Source organism: Gouania willdenowi, chromosome 5 (genome assembly GCF_900634775.1).
Source record: "Gouania willdenowi chromosome 5, fGouWil2.1, whole genome shotgun sequence".
NCBI classification, from domain to species: Eukaryota; Metazoa; Chordata; class Actinopteri; order Blenniiformes; family Gobiesocidae; genus Gouania; species Gouania willdenowi.
Genome location: NC_041048.1, coordinates 13,435,903 through 13,448,634, shown reverse-complemented (window position 1 = coordinate 13,448,634; position 12,732 = coordinate 13,435,903). Strand labels below are relative to the sequence as shown.

Genomic DNA, 12,732 nt, shown 5'->3' with positions numbered 1-12,732 from the left:
CATTTTCCTCTCCCACTCATAGATATGTTTTCAGGAATTTCAGGATACAATATTTCAAGTAACCCGTCAAACTAGTACTGCTAAAAATTGTGTGGAGACACACAACACAACACAACCGTGAAGTGTTTTTAACTTCTCGAGAAGAAAACTCATGTATTTCTCAGAGTGATTTTTGTCGTCCTGCTATCAGCACAACTGTAAAAACAAACAGTTTACCTGTACATAGCCCGCAGGTGTGTTTTCTAGTCAGAGACGGAAGTTAACACAGGTAAATTTGCTCACCCTGCTTACAGTAGTGAGGGGTGACTAAATATAGTAATATTATTGAACTAGATTACCATATTACACAAGTTTCTAAGTGTGCATAGAACTTCAACTGTTTTTTTTAAGAATTATAAGGGGTGTTGTTTGTCTTTCTTTTGAAGAAGTCATACTTCCCACACGCAAACAATCAACTCGTTTTGCACAAAGGTCCAGTTGTCGTTTCAGCTGCAAAAACAGGCCAATATTCATAAAGGTGATGCTTCCGCAAGCTTTTAAAATTCAACATTTTGAAAATTCACAATAAAGTAATTTTGTTGACTTGACAATAACTGAAATAGTCTTGATGAATAAATTGTGACTAAACCTAAAATGTGTTGTCAACACTGGTGCAAAGCAGGGGCAGTGGTTATCGATATTCTCAGAGAATAACAAACGTACTTCCAGTTGCCTCTATGGTGCCAATCTTTTTGAAAAGCTTTTGTTTAAGCTACATTACTTTTCTTTGGGTACTCCAATTTCCTCTATAGACCCCTTAATGGCCCACGTCACGAGTGACAAGGCTGGAGGCAAACACAGGAAAGCATAGATATATAAACACTAGATGACTCAAGAGGGATTCGCCAGCGTAGCTCAACGGCGGCCATCTTACCTCAGACAACTGACATTCTGACGCGCTCTACGGTAGCTGTTGTACATGATGCACCATTGACATCGATGTAATGAGCGGGGCCAGCTGTCTGAGGTACGATGGCCACCACGTTGCTACCATTGTCTAACAGCGCGGGTAAGTCATCTAGTGTTTATATATATCTATGGTGGTTTTGCCACCAGGCTCAGCCCCGCCCAACAAAATGCGTCACAATTAAAGGATCTATAAGAGTATTTTTAAACTATATTTCTATTCTTAATGTTCTTTTCCACAAATACACAAGTGATTCAAATGCTGAATGTTGAATGTGTATGGGGCATTAAAAAAATAACACCACTGTCAGCCTTGATTATGGAATACTAAATGCAATGCAAAGCTATTTTAAAACTTTAAACAATGTAGCTAAAGATGGCGGATAATATCGGCCCACCAATATAATATAAGATTAAACTTTATTGATCGCCGTAAGGGGAAATTTGTACGTGACAGCAGGAAAAAAACAAATACAGTAATCATTATTGGCAGATATTTGCCATAAAATGTAAAATCAGTCGACATTGATAACAGGTTTTCACCTATATTGAAAAACCAATGTGGGCTTTTTCCATTACTAAAGTTGAATAGGTTTTCTTATTTCACACTTATTATGTTATTATGTGAAACACATCCAGTGGGGCATCACTTTAAAAGCAGGCTTGTCTAACTTTCCAGAGAGTTTATATAAAGTGACTAGGGATGTAACGATTCACTCAACTCCCGATACGATTTGATTCACGATACTGGGTTCACGATACGATTCTCTCACGATTTATTTTGCAAAATGGGACTGTAGACAAATGACTGAAAAATATTCCTTTAATTTTTTGGGAGAAAATACTATACTATTTTTCATTCTCAAAAGAATCCCTTGATAAACTATTCAAAACAATGCAATTTAACTAAAAATAAATCTTGAATGAAATAAAGGAATAATACAAATGAAGGAGCTTATTATTTAAATTCTGGTTGTATCATAAACAATACAAAACTACATAATAGTTATTTTTAATTTTAAAAGTGTAACTGAAAATGTAATTTGTGCCTTAACAATTGGACTTAAAAAAAAAAAAAAAAACAGTCATTTCACTGTATTTAGGTCAGATATTTGTTTAGACCAGCAGAGGGCGGTGGTAACCCAGTGGTCGGTTGGCATGCAGATATCTTGCAGTGAAGAAGAGATGCTATGCCAGCAGACAGAGCTAATAGAAAAACGTGACTTTTACAGATATTCACGTAATATTACAGATATTCTTTCGGTGCTAAAGGGGTAAGGAATCATTTATGAATATGTTTAAGAGTAGAAGGCGGCCAGAAAGAAAGTATTAGCAGATTTCGCTCGCCGCCAACACTTCTGGATAGCGCCCTCTGCTGGTTAAAAAAGTACTGCGATTCAATTTTTACGGCATCGATGTGAACCTTGATACCTATGGAATCGATTTTTAACTGCCTTACGATTAATCGTTACATCCCTAAATGTGACCTAAAATTAGAAGTTGGGAGGACGAGCGTCTACGCCGCTAGGCAAAACAGGCGGCTCCCTAGGGCGCCATCTGCTGGAGGGGTACCAAATTACACCTCCCAACAAATAAATAAATAACAATAATTTAAAAAGGTATAATAAACACACTTTACAATCACTGCAGTAACTTTTATGGCATTACCGCAGTCTATCTCGGGCCCCGAGTTACTATCTCGTGCACCCCCTGACTTAACTATCTCGAGCCCCAAGTTAATATTTCGGGCCCAAGACTTGCGAGTCGGGATCCCGACATTATTACCCCCTTTTTTTTTTTTTTTATCTCATCCATGTCACCACCAGGGCTCCGTAAGATGGGAACATCATAAAAACAAGAGAATATAGAATATATATAACAGAAACACCAAAAATGCAAGGGAGGCGAAAAAGTTAGAAACCCTAAATTATGACAATTTACAATTATCCAGATGCAATGAGAAGGTATTTGCAGCCACAACTTTGCATATATGCCTTTTTAAATATGTAGTAATTATTGTTCTATTCTATATAATTATATTGTGCTGTTTGCATATTGTTCTTTGGTTTTAAGATTTTTGTTACTGAATTGTAAAACCAAACAGCAAAGTAGAATATCATTGCACTGAAACTTTTACATTTTATTCTAACTTTTGATTGCACTGTTTTGCATTGCTTTTGGATTTTGCACCATTATTTGCACTGTAACTGTAGGTGTTTTATTGTTATATTGTACTTCACTTTCGCAGACAGTATTGGGAACGTTGCTTTAGTTAGTAAATGAATTACTCTATAATAAAAGTAATTCATTACCAAGGAAAGTAACTATTTGCGTTACTGTTAAAAAAAAAAGTTGCAATATGTATTTGAGTTGCTTACAACGGATGTGGACAAAGTCTTCACTCCTGGATATAATGTACACTTCACATGCACGATCTTGTTTTTGACTACAATTAATTTAAAGTAGTGTTTTTATCGCCACCTTTAAAAATGTCAACTGTTCATCGGACTGCTCCATGCTCGCCATCTCTGCTGCTTCATCAAATCTGCAGCGGTTGTGTGTGTGTGGTGCGTGTGCTGGCACGTGTAAAAACACTGGCTCTGATGGGCTGCCATGAAACGTGACGCCGCCTTAGCCAATCATAATCGCTCACCTTGTTTTTAACCCACCTCCTACAGCTGCGTATGAAGCTGGGGTGCTTTCAGATAACAGTTTATTTAATCAATGCATGTAACTCACCGCATTTAACGTTCAGTAAATTTAACGGCATTGTAACGGCGTAAAAAGTAATTATTAATGATGGGGTACTCATGATTGCCCCGTTACTGAAAAAAAAAATGCCGTTACCTAACACCGTTAGTCCAAACACTGGTTGCAAAATTGTATTTTGTCTTGATATATAAAATAAATGATAATGTGTACACACTGTGTATATACTTTCTTTAAAAAAAAACACTAAAAAACCCCTAGTTTTATTAATTTGTAATTTTTTTATTTTTTTTATTGGGGGGGCATAGTCCACTCTTGCCTTGGGCACCGAATGACCTAAAGCCGGCCCTGTATGTATATATCGGTAAATTAATCGGTTGATAGCGGAAATCTGGTGTTGGACAATATCGACATATCGTACATCAGCAAGAAGCTAATATTGAACATTTGTAATTGTAGTGTGTGTGTGTGTGTGTGTTGGTTTTTCTACCCTGGTGGGGTCCACCTCCTGAAATATCACTCACGCCGTGGGGACCGATTTTCCCCGTGGGGACCGAAATTAAGGTTTCAAGTGATTTGTGTGTTCCCTTAAATTTTTCATGATTTCAGAAGTTAAAATCAGATCTGTATGACCTTCAGAAAGGATGGATCCCATAAGACACCATTCTGTCATTGGTCCTCACGGTGTGATAAAAACGGGTGTGTGTGTGTGTGTGTGTGTGTGTGTATAGCTATAAGAAACGCATGTAAACTGAGTCAGACTCAAAACCAGGAGCTATTTTGAGACTACGGCACAGAAAATGGGTCGTCCTTTGATATATTATATCTTCAAGCTGAGGAACAGAAAGAGAGAGAGAGAGAAGTGGCACCAAGGAGCCATGAAAACAAACATGAAATTGAAGCTAATTGATGTCATAAGTCCCACCTGTTTCCATTCCACTGCACGTGTCCTCTGCTGAGGGCGTATCGACATGAATGTGACACACACACACACACGTAGTGAACCTTTGTGAACACACTAGTCTGTGTTGTGGCAGGTCTTACCTATTCCTACTGTTGTGGAGGCTGAGGACGAGCATCCAATTGGAACACGGAGCCGCAGATGAGCGGAGATCTGCCGGGTTTCCTCTCAGTCACGACGCAAATCGTGTTGTATCAGCAAATTATGTATTATTTATGTAGCTTCCTTGTTTGGAAATAATCATTGCAATTAAATATTAGTAAATACATAACCTAAATAAAGTTTATCCTTTGTGACATGAACGGGTTCATTAATTATGTTTATCACTTTTATTTTACTTGTGGTTGCCAAATACAGTGGTTGCTTTAATGAGGGGAAAAAAATAGAACGTAGAAAACCCACTATATGCACGAGTTAATGGGTTTATTTAACTTTTGTAATAACCTGGAATATGTATATATATATATATATATATATATATATATATATATATATATATATATATATATATATATATATATATTGTAACGAAGGGAATCCTCCGCCCAACCTGGCAACGTGAAATCTTGAGTCGGCAAGGGGCAATCGGTCAAGATGTCCAGGGTTGCCAGAACTGATCATACCCCGATTATTAAACCAGCGCTAAAATTAGAAAGGAAAATGTTTCCCCGCATGAATGACTTCAAAATGTGCCATTTAATACACTTTATTTATTTATTTTAGAAATTGTCAGTGTTACGTTCTAAATTAGCCTATATTTTAATTTAATTAAAATTGTATTTCTAAAATCTCAGCCAGAATGGTTTGATCCAACCCGGCACACATTGGATGTTAGATATGTTCATAAAAATGTGCAATGAAAGTCCATTTATAAGCATGAGCCAGCCAATACTGGCTATTTTTTTTTTTTTTTTTGGGACAATTTTCAAGTTTAATTATAAAATGTCATGGTCATAAACAGGTTATTTTGTTCACGTCTTAGCAATGAGATGCAAACAACACAATATAGTGATGGCAAGATATGTCTTTAATTTAAAATGTTGGTTTAAATAAATAAATGACAAATACCAATTTATTTAAAAAAAAAAAAAACCTTGAGTAGTTTTGTAAATCAATCTAAAATAATTGATATGACCATTCATGCATGTTTTATACCAATTTATCCTGATGAGGATCAGTGGGTGCTGAGGCTTCTTTATGCCTCAATAAAAATCAGAGGTCTTGAAACAGGTGTCTTTAATATGTATAGCACAGCTGTTAATACACAATATTCATTTGGTCATATTTGTATTATTATTGTGGTAAATATCTATATCATATTTGTATTAGTAGCATTTTCTAACTTACTTTACTTTATTAATTAGTACAGTAATGTGTATCTAATACTTATTAACAGTCTTTTACTTAATTATACACTTATTTAACATTTATACTTTCTTTTGTCATTTATTCTTTTATTTGTGATACTTTCTTGAGTGGGTGTAACAAAAGCAATTTCCTCTAATAAAGGAATTCTGATACATATAGGTGGATATTGAAAAAAGTAAATCCATATATCTAAAAAAAATTTAAAAAAATTAAAAAAAAAAAAAAAAAAAAAAGGGGGCTAGATATAAGTTGGGACCCTCCTAACACTGGCACTAAATACCTGTATTGAAATGTTGTCTAAAGATAACTTATCAGGTTATAATTACCGTATATCAAGTTATGTTCATACATTCAACTTTCACATCATGCTGCACTTTCCCATGTTTTGATTGCAAGTTATTAACACTTTTAAGAAGTGTGTCAGTGAACCTTTTTCTCCGCTCACCTGCTGTGCTTACTTAGTGAAATGATTGCTTTCTGCTGCCATTTTGAGGTAGACATCATGCAGGGCACTGAAAATTGATTTATTTGCTAAAGGATTTTTTTTTTGTTTTGTTTTCCATTACGCAGCGGTACACACGTCACCTTTACAGAATGGGTTTAGAAACTCATTTGGTTGATATTTCCCTGGAAGCAGCAGTTTGTCTTTGTTTAAAGTTACAGCAGAAAGAAGTTTAGCTCCATCGTTGTCACTGCAATGACTTGTTGCACCTGTTATTAGAGTTGCTTACTTCTCTAAAGTTTGACAATGTACCAAGTACGTTTTATGATAAGTTGTGCAATAACCCGCAGCATCTCTGTACAGATCACTGTGTCGATTACTCAAACTGAAAACTGCTACATGAACATATTTATTTGCGACAAACACAGTAACAATCAGTAACAAACACGCAGACACACAACGTGTATATCATTGTTGATTTATTGTCATTGCAACCTATAGACGTTTGGAACAAAAGTAGGTTCTCTGTTGTGAGCAAACACACTGCAGCCCCCATAATCCATTTCACCAGATGAATACCCTTCCAACCTTCAAAGACTTCCTCGACAAAGAAAACTAAAAACCAATGGTACCGAAATGCCTGAGAAGTGACACAAATTGTTGGACACTTACATATGTTAGATATTCACCACCTTTAAATAGATATTGAAATAGAAGTAATCACACAAGAGGTCAGGGGATCAACCTCTGTGGATCACTTATTGTAACGTTGACAGATGGTATATTTCATAAAAACTGTAAAAAGCATGGTTCCACATGACCAGAAGATTCATTTAGGTCTTTGCACATAATTAAGATGCTGGCTTCAGGGTGATTAGATGGTTCTTTGAGGGAGTCTGTAGGATCAGGATTCAGCGGTGGTCGGGAGGACTCTCACAAACAGGGTTTTGGTATCAAGAGATTTGATTGGTGAATTAGTCGGCAGCTCTGAAAAAAAAAAAAAAAACCAAAACAAAAAAAGAGTCAAATATCTGTGTACTTCTTGTCATCATACAGACACACACACACACACACACAAAACATGGCTTTTGAAAAAAAGAAATAGAAGTCTATATTATTACAATGGTTTATGAATTATAAATGGTTAAGTTAACATGGTTGCTTATTATTTATTTAATAAAATGGGTATTTAGTCATTTATTATTTGTTGGTGTCATCTTGTTATTGTTTTTGTAAATGTATGTGCTTATATATGTGTACATGTGAGATAAAGATGATTAATAATATATTAGAATAAGTCCAGTTAATTAATTATTACATAGATTATAATGACAAGTAAGCCAGACAGGTCATTTATGAATAAGGGGTGGGAGTAAATAAGCTTCACTTCTTTCCACTTCTTTTTGAATATTAAAAATCAAATTATTACTGTATATATTGTTTTAAGTTTTCATGTGTTGTCTTTTAGTATTTTATTTTTTTTGTCTTTTCATAACCGTATTATTTTCTTATTTCCTTTACATGTCCAAAATAAACTACTAATAACTAAATTAAAACAATTGTTTTGGCTATAAACTTCAATAATATGTACCCTTCATTTAAACAGCAGCATTATGAAAGAACTGCATTAATTACAGACACATTTTCAACAGTATGTAAATTCAGACAGAAATAGTCAAATAAGACGTTGTCCTCCTCTCAGCTTCTCACCCTGACTGAGGTCCTGATCCAAGTAGAGTTTGAGTCGTCGGCTACGGAGACCAAAGATCTTGGCAGTCTCTAGAAGGAGGCCTGAGTTATCAAGTCCATTCTTTCCCACTGGGTTCACCAGGAGGAGGGTACCTACTACTCCAACCACGCACTCTGGGACAGGTAAATAAAAAGAACCATGAAGGTAAAAGAATGAGGCAATGTTTTTTGCATTTTTCTTTGATGATTTATGTATAAAATTCTTAAGAATTGTGTCAAAAAGCTTAAGTTAGGCACTGTATCAACATTGAGAATCTAATCAATTTAGACAATAGTTGAAAAGAAGTGTAATGACAGAATTTTGGATCTCCAAAAGGAGGAAGAGCCATTTTCCTTCAGTCCAAAGAAAACAAACTTCTGAAAGAACTCCTCAATCATTTTGCTGCATACAGGAGGGGGCATTGCACCAGAATAAAAGTGTGTGACCAACACTGCTGCAGGCACACGATTAAAGAAGAACACTTAAAACAGAGACAGAAAAATAAACCTAAACGCACTACCGCTACATTACTATAATATGTATCAGAATCATGTTGCTTTATAATGTCGCAATCAGGATTAAATCAGCAATAAAACTGTATTTATTTCCACAAATTGAGGGGAAAATCTTCACTTTAACTTTACAACTGGAATGGACTAAGTAGGGTGAACAAATCATGTTTGTCAAAAAAAAAAAGACCACTATTGCCAAAGAAAAGCCCTACATCTATCTATAAATACAAGAAAGGTCTGTCTGTGTGCGTGTGGAGTGCATATCTCCCTGACGTGTGTCTGATCGACCTGAAATGTTGTACACAGCTTGCACATAGCCCGAGGGTGTGCATCCATTATTTTAGACTTTTTTAGTGATTACGTTTCAAAATGTTTGTATTCATTTTATTTTTAAATCAACGTAGGTTAGACTGGGACATGAGAGGGGGGAGGGGCGTCTCAGTTGCGCACACACTGATAATACTATTACTACTACAACGTACACAGCCAACGTTTATTTTCATTTTATTATGAAATCAACACGGACTAAACCGGACAAGACATGAAAGTGGGGAGGGGTGTCTGAGCCGCACGCACACTAATACTGCTATTACTACAACTATAACGTACAGGGAAAAAGCGGAAATGTGGGACGTGCTGTTCTGGTAATTTTAATTAGTTTTGTTCTCTGTTAGCTAGATCTGTGTGGCACAGTCAAGCCCTTTACATCTCCGGGTGCTGTCTCCAGATATTATTTGGCTCTGTACTGTACACACATGCCCGCAAAGTCCGTGTAACTTCAGTATTTCGTGTTTGAACGCAGAAGTAACGTCTCCGGAAGAGAAGGGGTCAGGCTGATGACAAGGCAGCATGCAGCGGCTGTGCTCAAAGCGAACAGTGACACATTTCTCCGCAAACACGGCATTACAAACACTGATATTTTCACTACCTGTTTATATCCTTTTGCGCACCTTACGTAAATAAGAAAAAGCAAAACAAAAGAACGTGGGGAAGTGCGTGAGGCTGATATTGCACGCTCCATTGGCGCCACAGGCAGAATATGAGAAGAATCTGCTGCTCTGTACAAATAGGCAGCCTTGTGGATCCTAGCTCTTCTCTATGGTAGTATGTTGGATGTACATGACATGTTTGTGTGTAATTCATTTTCCAACTGGATTTTTTGAGTTTTTCTTTGCCGAAGAAAAATCTCCATATGCTAAAGTCCAGCAAACATTGGTGCAAACTTTATTCATCAATTTATCATGTACATGTCCCATAGAATCAAACCAGGGAAATAGCACACACTATTTTACTTTGCACATGTAAATATACCCCTTTATAACACTACAGCATACAGAATATGTACACCTCTTTGTTCATCCAACCTTCAAACACATACTCATTTGGCCATAATTGACAACTCTACTTAAGCTCCCACTATATGAATTAAGGATGCAACGAAATGAAAATTTGAGGCCCAAGCCGAATAAAATATAAACGCTTAGCTGAATACCTAATACCGAATATTGAATGTGGTTGTTAGGTTTTTCACTATTTTTTTTTAGAAGTGCATAAATAGCCTAGAATACATTTTTAGATATGTTTTTTTTAAAGAAAGTAAATGTTTATTGAATATTCTGACATTTTTTAAATATTCCAGTAGCCTTTGCTTTTCATGAAAAGCACAACAAAGTTTTTCATTTATATTAGCCCTTCAAATAAAACCAAACATGCATTCCGAAAAAAAGCTATAAGTGCATTAAAGGGGAGGTATGATGAAAACATCACTTTATAATAGTTTTGATACAGTGATAGGCACTACTTTAGCCTCATTCAGAGGGACAGAGTTGAAAAAGTTCTGTTTCCTCCCTCCCTTGTTATTCTTCATTTTGTAAAAAGTCAGCTTTAAACGGGACAGTTGGATTTTGCCCACGTTGGCAGGTGACGTCACCTAACACGTCTCCTAGAATGTGAGCTCCTCTCTCTCCAACTATCTAACAGCTAAAACAAACACTGCGGTTTAATATAGAATATATATTTTACTTTATTGCCATATATGTAAATGCAAACTGTACTACTGGACGCCCAAACTGCACTACTTTTTCTGCTGCCGATCGTGTTGGGAGTCACTGCTTGAAGCCACGGACTCAATGTTCACACACATCGGCTGTTAGTACTCCAAGTGTAAGGAGGAAAAGATGGGGATGTTTACGGATTTGTGGCTCACAGCGCTAACAACAGACTCGGCTGTGGAAATGGACGATTTCCAACTTTTACGCGGTGACTGACGACGGAGAGCGGTAAAGAAAGAGTCTGGCTGTGTTTGCAGGAGCTGCTGCTGGTTCTGCAGCAATGCGCACACACTTTTCCAACACAAAATCACAGCACGTTGTTTGATTGCGTCATATGCTACTATTCGCACTTGATTTTAACTTACTAAACCAAAGGCCGAATGTAGCTTTTTTGCAATATTTGGCCGAATATATTCGGTGGTCGAATATTTGGTGCATCACTAATATGAATACATACTTTCAACGGGGACTGTACTAGTCTACTAAAATGTTAAAATGGTTTTTCTCACCAGCTGGTTGTGCGTTGCAGAGCACGACGTTAACATAAGGACACAGGAGGGCATCAGTGGTGGGGGCGGGGCCAAGAGAGGAAGATGAAGAGGCCACGGACACAGTTTTACCACTCAGGGCCTGGACGTCTGTCTTGCTGTTCAACTCTGGAAATAAAACATTACAAATAAAGCTTTCAGCTCAAAAGACAATATTAATAGCACCAACCAGTCATGATGATATGAGACAAAGCAGTCTAAAATATTTTTTTCTCATTTTACAATGCTTTTAAAGTACTGAAAGGACACCAATGATGAACTTATGTTTCAAACCGTATCAAAAAATCGTGCATGATAGCAGCGGTTCATTCAGGTAACGTTTTTGACAAGCTCTTGTCAAGCAGCCACTGTTACTAAGTAACTGCGCTGTCAGCAACATGTTGCCTACTTCACAGGCTGATCCAGCGCCGGTAGTGACACACACACACACATGTTTAGTCTGATTTTGTGTGGATGTAATGCACGCATCAACATCATGTGGTAACAGCCACTTTTAAATCTGGTCTCACACAAATCTCAGGCAGCATTTTCCCTCTCAGAATCACTAGAATTAGATACTCTGTGACCTCACAAGCTTTATCGCTCTCTGGTTTAAACAGATAACCATTCACATCCATTTCATTTTTTTTTTTTAAACTTTTGCAACGTCAAGCTACCAGATGCCATTTGTATAGTTGCACCATGTGACCAGAAATCAGAGCCTTTGCATTACAATCGGTTCTGCACGTCTTTTGTTTATATGAAATAATCTAAATCAATAAAAAAAAATCTAAATCATATATAAATGACACAAAATTAATGTAATAACACCAGCAATGGTTAGAAAACAGGATGCTGACAATTAGATTATTAGTTACTGTAATGTAGGAAAAGGGGTGGGACTAATAAGTTTATACTTCCCCACTCTCTATCGAACACAAAAAGTATATGTATGCAGTAATATATGTAATAATTGTTTTGTTTTCCTTTTTTCACGAGGGAAGCATCAGCATCAAATCATTTGTTTATGGTAATATTGTTTCTTGTGTTATTGCATTTGCAATTTGTTTGAAATAAAACAGTAAAATCAAAATACATGACGAGTACAGCAAGTAGCTAATAATCATCTGAATACTATTGATACACTTTAGCTTCTGAATGATCGCTGATGTGTTGTGCTATAGACCTTATGTGCTATAGTATGTGGCATTATGCTAACAACACATTCAACTAGATTTAGATCTACACCACCTAACTGGTTGTGTTGCTCTAACTATTCCTGAACCATTTGTGACTTATGACAGATCCCTCTTTGGTTTAAATAAAATTGTGTATGAAGTATGCCACAACACTGAACTTTATAAGTTAACAGTTGCTTCATGGTTAAAGGTTAACAGTAATTGTTGGTGGTTTTGACTTCTGGCCTAATATTGAAAAATGGGAAGAGTAGCATCCGTGGGAAGAGAAAAGTGCTTTGGAGTGAAGCTC

The 12,732-nt window shown here is 36.5% G+C and overlaps 2 protein-coding genes across 3 annotated transcripts in view; both read right to left on the bottom strand.

Annotated features, from left to right (window-relative positions):
* The window catches only part of atp2b2 (ATPase plasma membrane Ca2+ transporting 2), a 137,689-nt gene extending 132,897 nt beyond the window's left edge, over nt 1-4,792 (bottom strand). The window contains exon 1 of one of the 2 annotated variants that reach the window (XM_028445762.1): nt 4,699-4,792. The gene's annotated coding sequence lies outside the window, so the exon portion shown is untranslated. The remainder of the gene's footprint in view (nt 1-4,698) is intronic. The other variant, XM_028445764.1, reaches the window with a different exon arrangement.
* A 2,095-nt stretch (nt 4,793-6,887) lies between these two features.
* Nucleotides 6,888-12,732, bottom strand: part of iars1 (isoleucyl-tRNA synthetase 1) — a 53,457-nt gene continuing 47,612 nt past the window's right edge. The window contains exons 32-34 of the mRNA XM_028446707.1: nt 11,227-11,373; nt 8,136-8,288; nt 6,888-7,412 (exon numbers count right to left, since the gene is read on the bottom strand). Of these exons, the coding sequence (XP_028302508.1) occupies nt 7,330-7,412; nt 8,136-8,288; nt 11,227-11,373 (383 nt within the window). The 3' untranslated portion in view covers nt 6,888-7,329. The remainder of the gene's footprint in view (nt 7,413-8,135; nt 8,289-11,226; nt 11,374-12,732) is intronic.